This window comes from Bos mutus, chromosome 5 (assembly GCF_027580195.1).
Source record: "Bos mutus isolate GX-2022 chromosome 5, NWIPB_WYAK_1.1, whole genome shotgun sequence".
NCBI classification, from domain to species: Eukaryota; Metazoa; Chordata; class Mammalia; order Artiodactyla; family Bovidae; genus Bos; species Bos mutus.
This window is the reverse complement of record NC_091621.1, coordinates 66,876,119-66,896,868: the sequence shown is the minus strand read 5'-3', so window position 1 is coordinate 66,896,868 and position 20,750 is coordinate 66,876,119. Positions and strand designations below refer to the sequence as shown.

General features: G+C 37.9%; 1 protein-coding gene across 4 annotated transcripts in view; it reads right to left on the bottom strand.

Moving 5' to 3' along the window:
• Window positions 1-13,784: 13,784 nt before the first annotated feature.
• Window positions 13,785-20,750, bottom strand: part of NAP1L1 (nucleosome assembly protein 1 like 1) — a 37,445-nt gene continuing 30,479 nt past the window's right edge. For 2 of the 4 annotated variants that reach the window (XM_070370988.1, XM_070370990.1), the window contains 7 exons: window positions 20,567-20,706; window positions 19,985-20,130; window positions 19,871-19,890; window positions 18,463-18,585; window positions 17,691-17,720; window positions 17,128-17,178; window positions 13,785-16,165 (listed from right to left, as the gene is read on the bottom strand). In XM_070370988.1, coding sequence (XP_070227089.1) covers window positions 16,130-16,165; window positions 17,128-17,178; window positions 17,691-17,720; window positions 18,463-18,585; window positions 19,871-19,890; window positions 19,985-20,130; window positions 20,567-20,706 — 546 coding nt within the window. In that variant the 3' untranslated portion in view covers window positions 13,785-16,129. Of the gene's footprint in view, window positions 16,166-17,127; window positions 17,456-17,690; window positions 17,721-18,462; window positions 18,586-19,870; window positions 19,891-19,984; window positions 20,131-20,566; window positions 20,707-20,750 lie in introns of all 4 variants that reach the window. The other 2 variants (XM_070370989.1, XR_011464258.1) reach the window with 2 other exon arrangements.

Sequence of the window (20,750 nt, the reverse complement as noted above, 5' to 3'; positions counted from 1 at the left end):
GCTCTTCTTAGAGGGCGCGATTGTTAGAGCAACCGTCTGTCCCTTTGGGAGTGGATAGAAGGGGACCCACTGGAAATGACATTTCGCCTTCCTTTTTTCGAGCCGGGAGCGCAGGCACTCCATATCTTACGTGACGCAAGTCCTTCCGTACAGCCCGCAGTATCTCACAAGAGTAACTGCAAATTGGGGTAACATCCGGTTCTGAGATTCCGCACTTTAACCTCCAAAGGGCCGGTTGGCCTCCGCGGACCCGTCTCTTTGCAAACGCCCAACAGGTCATCTCTCCTAATCTCATTTATGTGTAACCCCGGGGAAGGTCATTCTGTGCTCGCCCCTAGCTCCCTCCTACTCCATTTAAGCAATTTCTATAGAAATTCTGGGAAACAAAGATTAAAGAGCATAAACCGAAACCAAAAAATGTATTAGAGAATCCCAACTATGCACCCACCCTGAAAAATATGAATTACACAAAGGAAATGAGGAATGGACAAGTCAGAGTTGGCCAGGGTAACAGGAAAGGCTGCTACTTGTGCTCAAGAAGGAAGAAAGGAGAGGTGAGTTCATCTGTAGTGTCTGTCATCTGGCTGGAACAAAGAATTCAAGGGGGAAGAAGTGACAGATGAGCTTGTAGAGCCCCTCAAGAGTCAAATTCTTTCTGTGTCACGCTTAAGAAATTCGAGGTTCATCCCAAGGTAATCGAGAACAAAGGATAACTTTTAATCACGGGAGGGTCCTGAATCTTGATGAAAGGAACAATGTTTTGCACAGAAAATTCCAGCAGTCCTGAGACCCACTGAACTGCACTTAGCATTCTCAGGGCCTTCACACTGTTGATAGATAAGCAGTCTTGGTAGGAGAAAGGCGATTAAAATCATGTAAAGATCTCTAGTAAAACAATTCTGTATAACAATGACAAACACTACACCTGATATCTGTTTTTCCCCTGCCTTTGCAGGACAAGTGAGCATTCCAGAGAATTTCCACATGACCAGCTGTTCATCTTTTTAACAGAATGCCATTCTTCAGCTCCTTTAGAAAACTGCTTCCAGTCTCCGAGGCAGTTGTAGTGGGGAAAAGACATTTCATATGGAAAAATGATACAATACAAAATTGACTGGCTAAAAGACATATCCTGGCAACCCAAGCCATTTTCCTAAGAGAAACTGAATGTTTTGGCGTCATCTAACCTGCAGTTTATCCGTATGCATCAAATGCATTCTATCTCAATTACTTAAAAACGTCTAACCAAACAGCATAATTTCAAAAAGTACTTCTTAGATAACTAGAGACTTTAACAATCAGGATCTCCAGTTGGCTATTTGATAACTTAGGCAACAGTCCGGTCGTCCAGTTTGCCTTCTCCAACCACCTGTGAGTGTGCTGCCGTGGCTGCAGTCTTCACAACCCCACAGACCGGGCTCCTCTGTCTATGGGATTCTCCAGGCAAGGATTCTGGAGTGCGCTGCCATTTCCTCCAGGGGATCGAACCTCTCTCTCCTGCATTGGCAGGCATGCTCTTTACCACTGTGCCACTTGGGAAGCTCTCCAACCACACAGTGCAACTGATTATTGGAAATCTCAGTAATACAGAAATCTTGATTAACTTCAATTTCACCAGTCACCACCAACTCATAAAAATGGCCATATTACCATTTGTAAAGACAATTTATTTCACAGAAAATGAGTAACAGGAAATAATTGCCCCCTTTCTCTCCCCCACAACTTCAGGTGTAGATAATGAAAACCTACAGATGTCACTTAAAAATTACTGCAGTTTAGAAAGCCAAGTAAGCCATTGCTCTGGTAAACAAGTCTGAAACGGCTAAGTCAAAACTGGTATTATAATCAATTGCATCAAGCTGTCTACCAGCAGCATCTGACAGAGCTGGTCACCTTCTGCTCTAGAATACAGTTCTTCACTGGCTTCAAGGACATCACTTAGCTTTTTCTCCCTCCCTAGTCGCATGGTCTGACTCCTCTGCCTCCTCTTCCCAATCTTTCAATGACTGCCCCAAAGTGCAGCACGTGGTTCTACTCACTCCCATGTTGATCCCACCCAGTGTTATTCTCAATAACATCTGTATGCCCAAGACTCCCCAAATTATATCCAACTAATTGTTACTAAAGAATAAAACAAAAACTATCTCCAACGTTTAAAAAAAAAAGGCAGCAACCTGGGCAAGGGAACACATACTGGTGAGACTACTAGTGAGTAGTCTGTTAGAGGGAAACGTCTGAAGGGATTATTGGTCACAGAAAGCACAGTTCCTAGAGCTTCTGCTAAAAAATAAGATAGTGTGCTGCATAGGATGGAGTCCATAGGCTTATATACAATTGGCTTGATTGTCCATAGGCTTATATATTAATCATAATTCCTAGACAGAATTGGTTCAGTAAGGGTCTGGAATCATTTAAAGTTTGTGGTTTTTGAAGACTTTGCTGGTTAGTATAGCTGTAGTGAAAAATTGCCTTCAGTTTTTATATATTCCAGGCCACTGTTACTGTAAATTCAATTTTTTTTTTTCCTTCTACTACTGGGTGTCTAATGGAGACCTCAAATATGTGCTTATCTCCTCACCCTAACCTGTTCTACCTACCTACAATCCCTTCTTGGTACACGGCGATTTTATCTGTACAGCTGCTCAAACCAAAACCCATCGAACGGTGCTGCCCTTAAAACAAACTGAAAGAAGCCCTGAGCTTTGAAGAACCAGTATTACACATTTATCTGGAACTCATATTCACTCCAGACTGCGCTCCAGGTATTCAGGATTCCAAACACCCTGCTGAAATGACCTCAGCAATTTCTGTCACCGCTGTGTGCACTGGTGTGTAAGGAAGTGGACAGATTTCGAGCATGCAGGCTAAGGTGCATGAGGCCCCCTGCCATACAAATCAGAGGCAGGGGTGGGAGGAGAAGGAAGGTGGGACACCGGCAGAGGACCGGGTTGCTTGTAAGGAAGGCTCTGGCACAGGACTTTTAAGGATCTGAAATTCACACCTGGCCTTCCGCATACTTATGAAGGGGTATTTGGCTAAACAGTAGCATGGGACATATTTTCAATGAACTTTTAAGATATTTAATCATTGGTGTCTCCATTGCACACATACCCCAGGACGGGAAATGTTTAGAAGCATGCCTGCCTTGCATGAACCCTTGACTCACTTTCCAGTACTCAAACCACAAGCTGAGTCAAGAAATCCCATCAGTTATGCCTTCAAATTACATCTATATTCTGTTCATCTCTCTGCTTCATTGCCACCCTGATCACCTCTCCCCTGAATTACCACCATGGCCCCCTAACTTGCCTCCCTGATTCTACCTTTGCTGTCTTATCATCTATAATATAATCTCTAAGTCATCCCAATCACTTTCTTCATCTTTGCTCAAATGTCATTTCAATGAAGACTTTCATAATCACTCTAAAACTGCAACTATGAATTTCCCTTAATTTTCCTCATAGCATGTATCTGTATTACCTCCTAACATAATGAATAATTTATAATGCCTACTGCTTGTGTTACCATTCCTAGACAATCTAGCTCAAGAGGGCAAAGATCATTGTTCTGATGTGTCCTGATCACCTAATACATTTCTTGACACAGAAGTTCAACACATGTAGAAATTTTAAATTGACACAAAAGCCCGTATCTGTCATAAAAAGAAAATCAATGTCTTAAAATACTTGACAGATTTTCATAATGCATCCTATTAAAGTTGTCAAACTGTAAGAAAACTTTATGAAAAGAACTTCTAAAACCTGCCATACTAATACATGTATTTGGTATTAGTTTAAAAAACAGATTTACTACTATACATGGTAGGCCTCTCTGAACTTTTTCTGTGAATAGTTTTTGTTATTTTTTGGCTGCACAGTGTGGCATGCAGGATCTTCATTCCCCAAACAGGGATGGAACCTACACCCCCTGCAGTGGAAACAGAGGCTTAACCACTGGACCACCAGAAGTCCCTGGAGAATTTCATGGACAGAGGAGCTGGTGGGCTACAGTCCATGAGGTCACAGAAAGTCGAACGCAACGGAGTGACTAATGCTGTGGGTTTTTTTATCATCTACAAATGCTATCTAAAATAAGTCCCACAAACCTTTTACCAAGCAACATGCAACTTAATATTGAGACGTATTTATATATCACACTATTGCTTGCTTTTTTACAGTTGCTTAGTCATGTCCGACTCTTTGTGACTCCATGGACTGTAGCCCACCAGGCTCCTCTGTCCATGGAATTACCCAGGCAAGAATACTAGAGTGGGTAGCCATTCCCTTCTCCAGGAGATCTTCCCAACCCAGAGACCAAACCCAGGCCTCCCGCATTACAGATGGATTCCTCACCATCTGAGCCACCAGGGAAGCCCATTGCTTGCTAGTAAGAATAATTAAAAAAAAAAAAAAAAAAAGTAATGGAACAGAATTAGAAGCAGTTTCTTAGCTGACTGACTTGTCAGATATTTGCTTGAAAGTTCATTAATCAATACTGGCTTAAAGACATGTAACAGAACTTAGTTTTAGTGTGTACTTGATTACCAGATTGTAAAGCTTTTAATCTACAGACTTCCTAATTTGAAATATAAACAAACTCATGAAAAATGTCATTAGCTTAGACAGATAGAGTTCAAATATCTTTTAAGAAACAGTTAAAAGCAAAAGCCAAGTAAGTCATAAAAATACAAGTCAGGTCATCTTCATCAGTGTATAAAGGCCCACATTCAGACTGCATTTTAGATTTCTTAACCATTCATCTCTTCATTTTAAAACACTCTACTCAGTAAAAATACTGTATAAAAATGCCAAGTTGAAAAGCTTAATAAACAACTCTTAAGACTGTATACAGAGCTCTCCGGCTTTCACAGATGTGGCCCTCCAGTCCCCTTCCTTTTTCGCTGTAAATTGATGAACTCTGCCTCCTAGTGACCAATCTGTATAACACAGCTTAGAGCGATTTACACGAGTCAACAGTAATTCTCAACAGTCATTGTAACCGGTTCACAGACAGCACTGTCAATCAGCTGTCTCTGTCCTTTCTGCCAATAACCTAATTTTTAGGTTCTCATTTCTCACGCATGCCCTTGTAATACCGCTTGAGTCCAACCATTTGAATCCACACTAATATCCTGCACTGCTAATATTTCTGTTCATAGAAGAGGAAACATTCAACCCCCTATTCATGTAACAGCACTTCCTAACTCCTTGCTCTAGCATGGAAAGCTTTCCGCAGGACTGTAAAGCCCTACTTGCATTTTCATTTCCTTCCGCTCAACTTATCTTCACTTGTCTACTTGTTCTGTCTTTGCTCTTCTAAATCCTCAGCAACATCTAATTTTTCCAATGTATATGCCACCTCTTAGCTTTCTTTAGGCTGAGTTAATTCCTTCCTAATCGTTCTGCACTACTTCCAATCTGGGGTTAGTACTTTCATCACTGTACCTAGGAGCACAGTGATCTTGGTGGAAACTGCTGATTAAGTGCCATCTGACGGCGCTCAAACTCAGACTAAATGTTAGTTCTGGCTGGAAATACACTAACATTCAAAACAGGGTACACAGGCTAAAGACATTTTACCGAACACAGTCAGCAACTGAGTCCAGGAGAATCTTCACTAAAGACACTTACTAGGGTAATAATACCTTTTAAGTGATAAATGGAAATATGAAGGTAAACGAAACAGAGCAGAGGTTCAGCTCTGTATTGCCTACATTTGAGTAGGCAAAATTATGATACTCTGAATTCTGGCAGAGCAGCAGTAGAGAAGCACCAGGTATGCCAGCGGCAGACAGTGGAAGCGCTGGAACTTTTTAAACTTTGAGCATTGCGCTGGCAGATTAGCCTCTGCCTTCCAGTAACTAGAGCCTTAAACACCTAATGTTCTAAGTCCAATTCTACCCAAACTGGGTAAATGCTTCTGTTGTTTACAACTCAAATAGTTCATAGACAGCCAGTCTGCAAACCTCTCTGAAGGGGCTAAATTACACGGGGAACTCCCTCTTTTCCAACATAGCACACAGTCTGAGAACAGATGTTTGTCTGATCATTACTGGTACCTGCCAAAAAATGAGTAAATCAGTAAATAAGCAGAGAGTTTTTTTAGGTCGTAAAGGAAGAAAGGTACAAACAGAGAGTATAGGTAACTCAAAAATTTAAGGATAAAGAGAAAAGATGGTATGATAAAGTTGCTTGGGTGATGTGATAAAATGCAAGGTTACTTTAGAAGAGGAACTTGTGTTTTAAAGACCAAGGATAGGAAGGTGGAGGATGGCTCAAAGATGACAGGGCAACTGACAGAAAACCAAGAGCAAAAGAGAGAACTCTATGCATGACCAGGCTCAGAAACATTAAAAAACTTTTTTTTAACCAAAAGATAGAACTTTTTATGGCAAGCTTACACACTGCCACTAAACCTATCAGGAAAAGCAAACCCTCATCTTTGAGGCAACAGCAAAATCACCACGCAGGTCATGACTACAACGATTTAACAATCAGCATCCTTTAGCAGGTCAGACAACTGGAACATTTAGTTCTTGTTTCTAATGAGATTCTATTTACCTTTTTGCTTAAGTCATTGTCATTGTCTCACTCTCTCTTATGCAAGCAGGGGTTCTGGGAAAAACACTGCTAGGATACAGTTAAAAGCCCTGGATAATGGATAAGACTCCAGTCAGAAGTCATCCTCAGGCTGTATGCCTAAGTTACCTTTCTGGAACTGGTTTACTTACTTCCAAAATGCAGCTGTTTGCTTCCTGTTTTCCAGGATATCCTCAATCCTTTTCTAAACCTGAAGCTCTTCAGCATGCACAGCTGGCGTGGCTGTGATCCCAGCCTCCGTTCTCACAACAAATTTCACTTTGGCTTTAGAAACCCAGGGTCTACAACATTAACCAGATCCCTGCCCCACTCCGCGCCCCCATGCTGGAAGCACCGAGTTATCCCTTAGGACGGCATGTGAATTTTGCCTGCTTTAGCGCTCCCTGCTGTCTAAAACCTGCACATCATGGATCAGAGTGGCAGCAGCAATTTCAGACAAGAAAGCAACTGCAAAAACAGAAGCCATGTGTCAAACACAGCAAAGCAGAGGATGAAACTCACACAGGTGAGAACACAGGCAAAGGCCAAAACAGCTGCCATCAAACAGACTCCAACACAGATCAACTGCAACATTATTATTTTAACTTTTATCCTACATACAGAGAGGGAATTACCATCCTCAATTAGTATTAAATAAAACATTTTTCCTATTATCTTAAATATCTGAATACACATTTGGTTTTTTTTTAAAGATGCTGATGAAAATTTACAATGCAAAGTCTTACCTTGTCTGAAATACAAACAGTACAGCAATGAAACTTCCTTCTGAACTTCTAACTATGGATCACACCCATCCTTTGAAGAGAAATGCATGCTTTATGGTATGGTTGTATATGCATCTGCAAGGAGATCCAACCAGTCCATCCTAAAGGAAACTAGTCCTAAATATTCATTGGAAGGACTGACGCTGAAGTTGAAACTCTAATACTTTGGCCTCCTAACGCAAAGAACCCACTCATTAGCAAAGACCCTGATGCTGGAAAAGACTGCAGGCGGGAGAAGGGGACGACAGAGGATGAGATGGTCGGATATCACCGACGCAACGGACATGAGTTTGAGTAAGCTCCGGGAGTTGGTGAAAGACAGGAAGGCCTGGCGTGCTGCAGTCCACGGGATTGCAAGAAGTCAGACACGACTGTGTGACTGAACATCAACAATAGAGAAATGATGTCTAACTTTTTGTTCCTGTTATTAGATTACGATTCTTTCCATAGAATTTTTGCTTACTCTTGTTAGCAGTGGCAAACAGTTTTCAACAAGATGGATGCTTTCTGAAGTGGACTTTTGAAATGACGACATAGATTATGCTAAAAAATGTCAGGACAAGGAAGCCTGGAGTGCTGCAGTTCACGGCGTCACAGAGTCAGACAGGACTTGGTGACTGAACTTTATGGTCAGTTATACTTAGAATTTGAGGTTCTTTTACCAATCAAGCTTGACATTATCATGGTCCAGAATGATCTAATTATGTGTACATTTGGTAATCTTTGCAACCCCATGGACTGTAGCCTGCCAGGCACCTCTGTCCATGGGGATTCTTCAGGCAGGAATACTTGAGTGGGTAGCCATGCCCTCCTCCAGGGGATCTTCCCAACCCAGGGATCAAACCCAGATCTCCCACATTGCAGGGGAATTCTTTACTGTCTGAGCCACCACGTCTGACCTTCATAATCTTGACTGTCCAAATAAATTCGAATTATGAGTGCAGTATGATAAAGTAAAACATTCTTTCTCCATAGATTGGCATACAATATATAATTTAACCTTTCTTCATGTTTTAACGTATTTGGGAAACTTTGCAGCTCTTATCAATACTGTTACAGCCAACTGTATTTTCTAAAGACAAATTATGGTCACTACAAGATTCCAGTTCCTCTCACCTTCCCCAAACTTTATCATTTCTCCAGCAAGATGTTGAGACCTCTCCCATTAAACTTTTGCGGGTTTGACTGTAACCAACGGTCAACAGAAGAGATGACTTAGAAATGATAAAACTAATTCTTAAAACCCAGCCATCATGCTATGGAGCCAAGTCTAGGCAGAGTTCTGGCCACATCCCAGCTGAAGTCCCATCCAGCACTGACCACCTGAGCCTAGTCCCCAGCTTTCAAAGTTGCCCCCTGATGATGCTCTGTAGAGACAAAATGAACTACTCAAGTGCAGTCAGCAAAAATAAATCTTGTTGAAGAGTGGTTCTGTTAAGTACTGTAATACTAGGTAACTGCAACAATCATTGATTCAACTCTCCACATTCCCACTGAGACAACAGAATATACGCAGTCTAGTTTTGTGGTTTTACTCGTTTTTTCAAAACAAGTCCGTATGTAGTCAGTATGCAGAAACGTGGCAACTACAAAGGCTCTTAGAGCATCTTGGTTGACAGAAGTGACTGAACTGAGAATCAATCACTTCATCTACTACACGGCCCCATGCAGTGTTATAGGTGGTAAACTGGGAGGCAACCAAATAAACCCTAGTTGTTTGATGCATTTGTTGTACAAAAATTTTCTGTACATCTATCACCCTGCTGGCCCCAGACCAGAAGCTAGGGAATCCAGTAGTGAACAAGCATTCCTATAGTAGTACTTCTTGAACTGTTAAAACCAGGTAAGAACTAAGAAACCAAATGAAGTACATGTTAATTCAATGCAAAAAGAGACTGTTGAGCTAATGAGATAAATGCACATAAGACTCAGTAGAAGTGAAAGAAAAGGCAGCCAAGCATAACTGAAACAGAACACAAATACAAGTTACACAGGACAGGTTGTTGACATTCAAGTTGTCCTAAAGATTTTGGGTCCACTCACCAAACCAACTGAACAGCAAAGACAACAAGCCTGATCCATGTTTAAAACCACATCTGGACGGAAGACAGACACGCGTCTCATTGTCCACCACCACGTCCAGGAATCGAGGGAAATAAATGTTAGGGATGGAGTCAGATGGGCTGAGTCATGACAGCTTGGAAGTTTGGGACCGAACTTCATTTAATTTTACTCTATATGACTTCTGGATTTAACAAAGGACAATAAATCAGCATTTTAAAAATATTAATTTTAAAAACTGACTTTACGTAGAGTAACAAATTATTTTTTCTATTTTTACCTTTATATAACATAAAAATCCCTCAAAATGGGGACACAGATTTATATTTATTATCCAGTCTTAGTCTCAGGGTTCTTTTGTACTCCAAGGAGGGCCACCTCTTAGCCAATAGCCATTTTGCCTTTAGACCCAACCAAACATCAAAACAGAAAAAATAACCAATTCCGAAACGGTCAGAATCAACTATCCAAGATGATCCAAATGCTAGGTTTTCTTATGTTTAGGAGACACGTTTACTAGTTGCTCATTATGTATTAAAACATATGCAAATCACATTCTATGTACTTTGAACTACTTCAACGAGTGTGTTCTCTCAGCGCCCACAACCCTTCACAAGACATCACAACAACGAAGCTGAAAGGACAAGTGAACTCCAAACTTGTAACCATTCTACTACCCAACGTGCCAACTATTTTACTCCCACACTCACTAGAAAGATGTTACGGTACTTGTTTAGGGCTGCAAGGTTTTAGTCTGAGTGTTTCCACTTTTATTCATGGTTTCTTATTCCTATGGAGCAACCCCACCTATAATTCCCAGCTGGATCAGTTATTACCAACCCTACCTGCTTGAAGGTAATTACAATTATGTACTGGAGTAAGCCTAGAGTAAAATCCTAATATGTTGGATTAACTTTGAGGTTTTCTGTGTATTAAGGTTTTACTATATTTCCTAAGACTCACCTGAAAGGACTTAGAAAAAAGAACATCCCAGGAACAAGCAAACTCACCATCTAGACTTGGTTTCCAAGTTTAACTCCCACTGAAGGGAATCAGGCATCCTTGGGCAAATAGCCCGTTTCAGAGGCGGGACCAAAAAAGCCCATGCTGAACCCAGAAAGGGCTTCCCTGGTGGCTCAGTGGTAAAGAATTTGCTTACAACAGTGACGCAAGAAACACGGGTTCCAATCCCTGACCCAGGAAGATCCCCTGGGCAGTGGGAATGGCAACGCACTCAGGCAGCCTTGCCTAGAGAACCCCTTGGACAGAGAAGTCTGGTGGGCTACAGTCCATGGGGTCAGACATGACTCAGCAAATGATTTTGAGACTGAAGTGCAAGAAATCTTTTTGAGCTATCAAGTATACAAGTGTGCAAATGATGGACACACAGAAAGCACAGGAACCAGCTTTAACAGGATACCATTGATTGAATCTGAGATGATTTAAGCATCAAAATGAATTGTATGCTGTAAAATTTTCTGATTTTGATTAACTGTACTGTGATTTCCAAGAATGTCATCCTACTGAAAGAATACGGTGTTTAGAGGATAAAGGGGCACAATGTCTACAACATTGCAAAATAGCTTAGGAAAAAGATATATGCATAAATTTACAACTATGTCAGAGAAGGCAATGGCACCACACTCCAGTACTCTTGCCTGGAAAATCCCACGGACGGAGGAGCCTGGTAGGCTCCAGACCATGGGGTCGCTAAGAGTTGGGCACGACTGAGCAACTTCACTTTCACGCACTGGAGAAGGAAATGGCAACCCACTCCAGTATTCTTGCCTGGAGAATCCCAGGGACAGAGGAGCCTAGTGGGCTGTCGTCTATGGGGTTGCACAGAGTAGGACATGACTGAAGCGACTTAGCAGCAGCAGCAGCAGCAGCAAGTCAATAAACAGCGATTTTGTGTCAAAGAATATGTAGGAATTCTTTTAAAGATTATAATTTTAGAGTTGAGAAAAGTTGCAATATTGATAAGGGCTCCCCCACAAAAAGCAACCTGGAAATTTAAGGAGATCTATTGCAGATAGCCTTGAATCTACTCTTCTTTACTTTGACACACTACTCTAACTTTAGTCCTAGCCTCTAGCCAGCCCCAATGTTCTTTACAAACAGCTGACAGCAAGTCTTGAAGTCATCCTCATCCTCACTTGGAGCCTCCCATGGCTCGGTCCCCGCAAGTCTCCCACTCTTACTGCCTTTCAGCTGCTGTGGGCAGTCCTACTTCAAGAACTTCATGAGTCCATGCTCACCTTCAGTTGCTCTATCCTGCACCCCTTGCTACACAAATTTGTACTCCCAGCTAAAAGCACAAGATTTGAGTATTTTAGCAGACACGACCACTCCGTAAGTTTCTAAACCACAATTACCTGAAGTTCATTAATTAAAAAAACATGGGTATTAATACCACTAATTCTTGATATGAGATCTGTCCACCTCTGGCATTTTTCAACACTTATACCCAGTTACTTGCTTTTTAAATTTAAAAACAGCCTTTCTGAAGAACCAAGGTGGCAGAAGTGGAACAAAAGCAGCAGTGGACCTTCCGCAAGCCCACCGCTGGGTATGACCCGTGAGCAGCAGACAGTTCACAGGATGCAAGAGGCAGAGGCGGCGGCAAGCCCGCAGAGTGCGGAGAAAGCAGCGCTCAAGGCTAACGCACCTGCTCAAGGGCAGGTAGGTGGGATGCTAGAGGTGCTGAGTTTCAAAGTCATCAAACTCTACAAAAGCTAAAACTCTCATTTTTCAATATGAAAATTAAGCAATATGATTACCAACTTATTTCCTGCTGGCAATTTATTGTTGCTAAGTTGTTAAGCTCCATTTCTCATTTATTTCGCACTTAAGAAAACTCGTCAATACCTCAAATTTTTAAAAAGCTGAGAAACAAAGTACAGTATAATGTCAAATTGAAGAAACAAAAGATACAGCTTATATTGTATTTTTGAAAATATAATTAACTGAATACATCAATTTTTCTAATAAACATTTATCCTTAAAAGTAATTCCACATCCCAACAAAGATGTTCCCATTTCTCTGAAGTCAGTAAGCAAACCTTAATTAGTCCAAGAACTTGGCTTTTCCTCCAAGTTAAATTTTTAGCATCTGTATTTTTAAACTAGTATATAAAATCACCACTATATATATATGTTAATTTCACCATTATCATTTACATTTACTTTTCAGCTATTAGAGACTTAGTGCTTTAAGTAGCAAACTACCTAAATTATAAACATGTATTTTCAAAACAAAATCCAGTTCACAATTATATATACAGTGCAGAAGATTAAAAACTACATTAGCATGTGATTTCTTTTTCCTAAGGTTCCTATAAAGAAATGTATGCTTGTTCTATACTATCCATTAATTCTGTACATTTAAAACAACATTTGGCTTGACTTAGTCAAAAATATAAAGGCTAAAATTTTTTATAAGACTAACTCATTAAAAATAGGACTCAAATTCTAAACCAAGCCCTAAAACCAAGCATTCAAAGAATATCTGAATCATTTTAGTATTTCTGCATGGTACGATGAGGTTTCACAAACAATAATTCAAAAGTTTTATTATTCAGTGATGGGAATGGCCTACGACTCAAGATAACCCACAAATTCATATGTTTTACAAGCAGCAGTAATATAAAGTTAATTCAGTTAAAGACCTCATCATCTACCAACCAATACCATTAACCTGTTCACAGAATTATTAAAGTATTTCTATCAAGTCTAACGTGTCCTTTTAAGGTTTGTGTGTCGCTATTAAATGTGTTATAAAGGAATGAGGTAGAATCCCATTTTTTAAAAGTACTGCTATGTAAGCCAATTTCACACTAAGACATTTTTACGTCACATAAATATTAATACGGCTTCAGTGAACTAGGTAACTTTCAGAGAGCCGTGTTAAACCAAAAGCTAATCAATTTATGGAACTGTTGTTCTCTGCTTATTACCATATTTGAGTAACCATAAAGATAGAAAAAAATCTTAAGTGTATTACTTTGGAGGTATTCGTATGGGATTTTACCATTTCTAGAAAGAAATGAGAGAACTTTTTGGTCACAGCCTGGACTACAGAAAACTATAAATTGAAAATGTAAAGATAGAATTCAAAGGGCCTCAAAAACATCTGTAGTAACTGAGAGCATAATCTGCAGAACATGAAATTCCTTCCGTTCTAGTCTTCCAGTGACAAACTCCACTTAGCAGGGCTTAGGAAGTTGCTCTTAAAATTACAAATTTTACAGGCCATCATGGCCTAAGCACAGAATAGCCTACTCAAAATATCTCCACTCTTCTTAAAAAAAAGAAGTATATATACTCATTCTTTTTCAAAAACGACCCAAAATATCACCAGTACATTTTATAAAATTAAATGCAAATTTTATTAAGGATTTCAAATTACATGTCAAATTTCTAAAATGAAATAAAACCATTTTGAAACTGGAGAAATGGCACTGATGAACACTGATATCCCTTGAATCTCCAACATTAAAAAAAAAAAAAAAACTCCTCTGCAGACCGTATTCCCCCTTGATATATAACAAGAAATAGTTATCTCTTCACTTTGGCAACAGCTATTTCCTAAAGGAATGGTTTTGCTGCTACTTTTAAGTTCATTAAAAATGGGATTCTATCTTCAGATTAAAATTTTTTAGTTCAGAAAAGGCTGTATTCAGATGAGCTATGGGTACCAAAAAAAAAAAAAAAAAATATCAGTGCAGAATGTCTAATTAAAACAAGCAAAATCATTTTGAAAATAAAGAGGACAAACAGAAGGTGTTTTCATGGCATTTTTTTATAAACTACTGCAATTGGTTAAGGATTTCCAGTAGTTAATTAAAAGTTCAGGAGGAATGGATAGTACTATACAAATAACAAAATGTGTTTATATTCTAAGACCTTAATACTAAATTTTTAAAACAGACGCTTTGCTTTATCACCTCTAAAAATGAGCCCAATGTAATTTTATTAAAACCAGGAATTCTAGTTGTATTTCTGTAATTCTGTAATTACAACCCAATTAGTCCACTCTGTCAAACCTTTAATATTCATCCCCAAAATTAACAGTATTTAGCCTGAGGTATTTTAAATGTGGCTCTACAGTCCCTAATTTAATGGCATTTTCCCCCTCTAACAATGGTCTTATTTCCACTTTAGTCCCATGACATCTATAGTATTAACTACAATATAGTCAAAAATTAAAGTAGCTGGAAAAAATCCTAGGACCCCTTGAAACAGCTGCTCATTACCTACTTCTGTTGAAACAGGAGCCACACAAAGATCTACAAGTGTTACCTGACTGGATCCAGAATAAAGGTTCTTAAACTTGGTTTACCAGTTAACTATTCATATCAAGCCTTGGTATAATTAAGATGCTGAATATCATATACTTGTGGTACAACAGGTCCAAAGTTTTGAGCTTTTAATGCAACTTAGAAATATTTCATAAAATTTTTAACTTAATATGCCTTAACACATCTGTGAGGTAGTTAAGTCAACAGTACTACCCATTTTAATACACAGTAAAGCAAAAGGCAAGGTAAGTAAATGACACACTTTAAGCACTAAGAATTGGAATTAACTGTAGAGGCTTGGGGCCTTCAGTCTAGTTATGACCAAAGGAAATGAAATTTAACCTTTCACTTTTTCTATGAAAACCATTAAATCATTTAAGACTTTTTTGTCTTTTTTTCTTTTAATACTTTCTTATTAGTAGATGTAGTAGTACCTCTTCCAAATTCGGCACCCTTTTCTTCAGTAATATGGTAAACTGGGTACATAATTTGAGCTGGGACTCTGCTTCTACCTGACTTAGTACAAAATTAAGACATTATCTTTTGAGAACTAAAATTATATGACATTTTTATTTTAGGATGCAAAAACAAAAATGAGCAAACAAACAAACAACAAAAAACTTGAAATAGGCTTGTCAAATGATGTAAATTCATCCTTTCCATGGAAGCAGAAGGTAGATCCTACCACAAAGAAAAGATGCTTAATTAATGGAGGTTAAATTTTAAAAGTACAATTAAAATAAAAATAATGAGGCATAACTTCTGAAAATACTAGGTTTTATTCACCTCCCTAAGATAACCAATAACCATACTATTAGTTAATAAGCTTTTCTTATAGTAAATGGTGTCACCTGACATACAAAAACCTGTTAATCTAAGTTATCAGGTGTAGGCTTACTGGAAATTCTTAACCATATACTTGTCTTGACAAGTTTTGCTTTTTGAACGATGAATTGTCTTAATGCAAGTCATTGTATTTCTGTAACAAAGTAATGAAAGGCACAGCTCTTGCAAGCAAACTTAAACCCATTCAACCAGCTGAAAAAATACTTTGGTTCTTCAGGAAAAAACTTAGCAAGACAAAAAAATCTGGTTCATTTCACAGTTCTGTTCATTTTCATAGCTTTAATCTATCAGTTACATGATAAAAATACTCCAAGAAGAACCAAACTATATAGCAACGGACAAACATGCGTGAGAGATTCTGTGCACTCGATGCAGCTGGCAGAAAAACTAGTTAAAATGCTAATTAGAACAAATTTGGTCTTTAAAATATCAGTTCCTTTCCTTTAAAAAAAACTTCTGAGTCTACCAAGAAAATACAAAAACATAAGGCTGTAAGTAAATAATAGCTGTGTTTAGGCTATTACAGTGCAGGTTATCCTCAGGCCTCATACATCCTGCTTCACTGCTGCTTGCACTCTGCTGGGTTTTGATCCTTCTGTTAAAGGAAAACAACAGTCAATCTATCTTTTTCTATCCGCTTCAGTTAATTTTTTCAATAATAATAATTATTTTAATTATCACATTATCTCAATGTTGTCAAAATTTTTGCCAAATTTTTAAAAAATGGCATAGTAATTATAGCAAATTACTCAAATATTAGTCACAAAAATGCTAAAACAAAGTCCTGATTTTACACTGTAGAATGAACGCCATAAAGTGAAACACATTAAAGTATAATCTTAAAATAACCAAATTATCTTAAGTCATATTACCAATTGTTTCTGCCTTTCAAAAATACTAATTTCATTCATATTTAGCTGTTAAGACCAATACAGACATGTCAGAATATTTGATTTTTTAACTACCCTCTCTTACCTGATGACTAGGTTAAAGCATCTTCTGGGTATTTTACAGCATAAGCAAATGAATAAACGCATTAAAGAGAACCTGGAAGTTTCAAGTGAATCCTGGTAACACCCAGCATTTTGTAGGGGATAAAGTCCTTTCCTGACCCTGATATGACACCTTCCTAGGAACAGGAAGACTAGACTAGGGTATGGAGAAGAGGCGACTGGGAGAACCTAAGAGCGCTGCTCTCCTGTTTCTGTGCACTTCTGCATTCAGATGATTTAAAACTGTTTACAAGCTTTCCTTAGAAGAGAAAACATCCTAAACAACACCAGCATAAGTAATTTTGAATGCTTAAAAATGCCCAAGATAAGGCACCATTAAAATAGAATCCTAGGGGTATTTAGGCTGAAACTATGAAAACCGTAAGGTCAGAACCAAAAATAAAAGTTTCTTAGGAAAGGTACATTGAAATTACACGTACTGTTGAAATGCCAGTGAGGATTTATTAAAGGCTTTAATGGGCAAAAATAAACTTTATATTCAGAAACATCAATTCATATTTAGCCTGCCTTAAATTTAACAGAAAACAGCACTAATTTTGCTCACCTTTGGGTCATAGTCTGGATCATTTTCCTCATCTCCTTCTTCTTCCCCTTCCTATATTAAAGTTCAAAACGCATCCATGAAGTAGGTACACAGGAGGAAGGAATGGCTCATAATGTAGGGAGAACTTAATACAAGTTACTCTATAAGTCAACAGATTTTTCATGATTACAGAGTTTGGTGACAATGCAATTTAATTTGAAAGCTTCTAATATGAAAAATTTCCCAACACAACTTGAGACATCCAGACAGGTTTTATTGAAAAGATTTACTGCAGCCAACGTTGAAAAAGTTTACTGCAGCTTTTGACTTCTTCAAAGAGCTGATAACCCTGCAGCAGAACAGAATTATTTGAAATAAAAAAAGTGTTCTGAGTTTTGCAGTTTATTTATTGAAACCTCATACATACATTGCTTGGATGTAGAATTCTAAAACCACGTTTTTCAAAAAAAAACGTTTTTATCCCGTATCATGGAATAATGAATATACCAATGGAATACATAAGTCACTCAATTGCTTCTCAATGTGTTAAACAGAGAATTATTTGCTCATTTGGTAAACATTACCTCATCCGCTTCTTCACCTTCTTCATCATACTAAAAAAGGGAAAAAAAGATGACGTTTGAATGAAGCTAACATCTGAATGTAGCATTTACTTAATATCCACCACCATATCCACTAATGTCTAAAAAAAGGAAAAAATACTTCCGTTTGGCAACTGATTAAAACAAGGACAATAGCTACATGAGTCACGCAGCTCAGTGCCATGATCTAAATTTGACAACTTAAAAAATAAAAATAAAGAACACAGGATAATCATGGGTAAACTGTGAGCAGGTAACTATGACTGTAAATATTACTTGTCTGTAAAAGGACCTAAAGCCTATTGGAATGATTGCCACTTAACAAGAAAGATGTCCAAAATATTGGAGAACAACCTATTTTTACCTTAAGTTGTAACTTTGTATTTCTATAAATAAAAATTCCATGCTTTCTAATAAAGATTTTTATCAGAATTCTGTCCAAGGTTATGATTTGTTTGGTCAAAAACATGTAATGGATTTACAACACTAACCCAACATACTGAGGTTTTACTATTTCAAAGTAGCCTTCCTAATAGTAGGAAAATAAAACTACAATATACCAAACACACAGATTCTAAGAGAATCTGTTTAAAACACCAAAGAGGTTACCAAAAAGGATGTAAGTAATCAGCCTAATTTTGAATTATTCTGTCTTGCTTTTTAACAGCTCCATCTATTATTCATTAAACCTCTCCCCAGTTCTGACTACCACACCCTCACCAAAGGATTCACTGCAGGATTCAGATTCACTCACATCATCGTCATCGTCTTCAATAGCTTCTCCAGTAAAGTATAACACTGATCTTGGGATTATACGCTCACGTAAAAAGTGACCAATTTCAAAGTCTGCAGCGAGGATAGCTTCAGAATCATCATCCTGTTAAGGAAAAACAGAACCACAAAATGTAATAACTTACTAAATTTGGCATATGTGGGACTGCTCAGTTTAAATCATTCATAGAAACTCTCAACTTCAAACATTTAAAAGTAGCTCATGTGTGCATGGTCAAATAGTCTTCTACATGTGCCTTAGGTTTACAGGTTTTTAATAAAAAGAGAATGTTAGGTCAGTGTGCCTACTGATCATTGCTTAGTTTCCTCTAGTTTAAAAGTTACAATAGCAACTTTGCTATATGACTGCAATTTTCTTTTAAAGATATTACTGAAAACACCGAATGGAATAAAAGGAAGGATCTCAGGCTCTTATAAATAAAATTATGTATATGGCACATAATATAGACCGGAGAGGATCACTTCATACTTCCTGAAAGAGACTTATCCAAGCAGCTGGGCAGTGCCAAATGTCATGAAGTCCTACTTGATAAAGACTAAGTCAGTCTCGGATTACTACTTAATGGCAAAGTACAGCATAGAAATGCTGCTGACATTATTCACAATTAAAATTATTCCACAAGACTAAAGTTCCAATTCTGTGATACTAAACAATGAGTAAATACTCTGTGAAATCCTGAATGTTTATTTTCGATCCATCAACACAATCTCATCTAGTAACAACAACAAAACACTGAAGGGTTAGGGGAGAAGACTTTGAAGGAAAACTTCTAATCGCAGACAGAGATGTTCTATCCGTAACTACTCAAGACTGTCTTTTGTTACCATCAATACTTGGTAATAAACTTAAGCCAAATTCAAAACATGTCTAGCCTACACTGCATATACAGATTTCTTAAAGGCTGTTCCTCATTCCAGGCTGCATGCCAAGCACATTTCAGCTATATGATCAACATATATAAAATAACCACATTTCTACTGGAATAATAACTACAGAAAAAAAATCTAAGCAGAATGTGATTAGTGTTTTCTAAACAGTATAAATGACTTAATACACTCCATTTTCCATAAGGAAGAAAACTTAATAGTTTGAAAACTTGAATCCCTCACGTCAGTACTTGCAAGTCTCAAAAGAAAAGAAAATCTTTAGCCTCCCACCATTTCTCAGTGGAAGCACCAAAAGCATTTTCAAAGGAGTAATTTTTCAGATGTGTAAAGGTCCTCTTCTCTGCATTAGAAAGCCTCAGTACAAAATACTAGTGGCCACTTCCCCACTCCTCACATTTGAGAACCAGTCTTTTAATTTTACATATACAGTCCTTTAATTTTATATACAGTAAACAATTCAACAAATAAACAATTCAGCTTACCAGATCTCCACTCTCAGGAACTGCAAAATTGAGAAAAGAAATCCAAATGAGTAAAAAGTTAAACAGAGCTCATAATAAAACAACCATAAATACTCAAAGCAAAATGCTATTTACCTTCAGGAGGGGCAAAAAAATTAAAGAAAGAGTCATTAGAAACTGTTTTGGTCACAGTACGAACTGTCCCACGTCCCTTGTGTTTCTGCTTCTTCTTAATCGTTTTCAAAGTGACATTCTTCCCTTTTTTCCAATCTATCTGGCACCTTCCAAAACAAAGGGAAAAGAATGTCTATCACAATTAACGCATTTACTTTCAATTGCTGGAAAGCTGACATTTTTCTAAGTAAATGTTTTATTTTCCAATTTTAGAGGGGGAAATTTGTGCTGCTTTCTGTAGCAGTATAGAGAGAAAATTTTAATTTCTAAACAAATTTTTTCAATAAGTGTATTTATAATTACCACAAACTCACAATATAATACATTCAAATGTGTACTCCTTTGGAAAAATATCTATTATGGTCCATGGAAAATCCTGCAAAATGGTTAAGCTCTTCTCAGAAAACATCTTACTGAAATATTTGGAGATAAACTATGTATGTATGTGTGTACCAAGCGGACACACTAGAAAATAATATCACATATCGTAAGTAAAATAAAAATAGATGTAGCATTCTATTAAAGTACTAAAATGAAACTCACCCTGTACAACCCATAATTTCTGGTCCATCAAAAGAAAAGGGATCAGAATCATCTGGTTCTGACCTCATCCTATATGTCTTTGTCAACACTTCATTTGTGAAATATTCATTGGGTTCAAAGTGAAATTCTAAGACAAAACTCTTAAAAAAAAAAAAAAAACACATTAAATTAAATTTTTCCATGA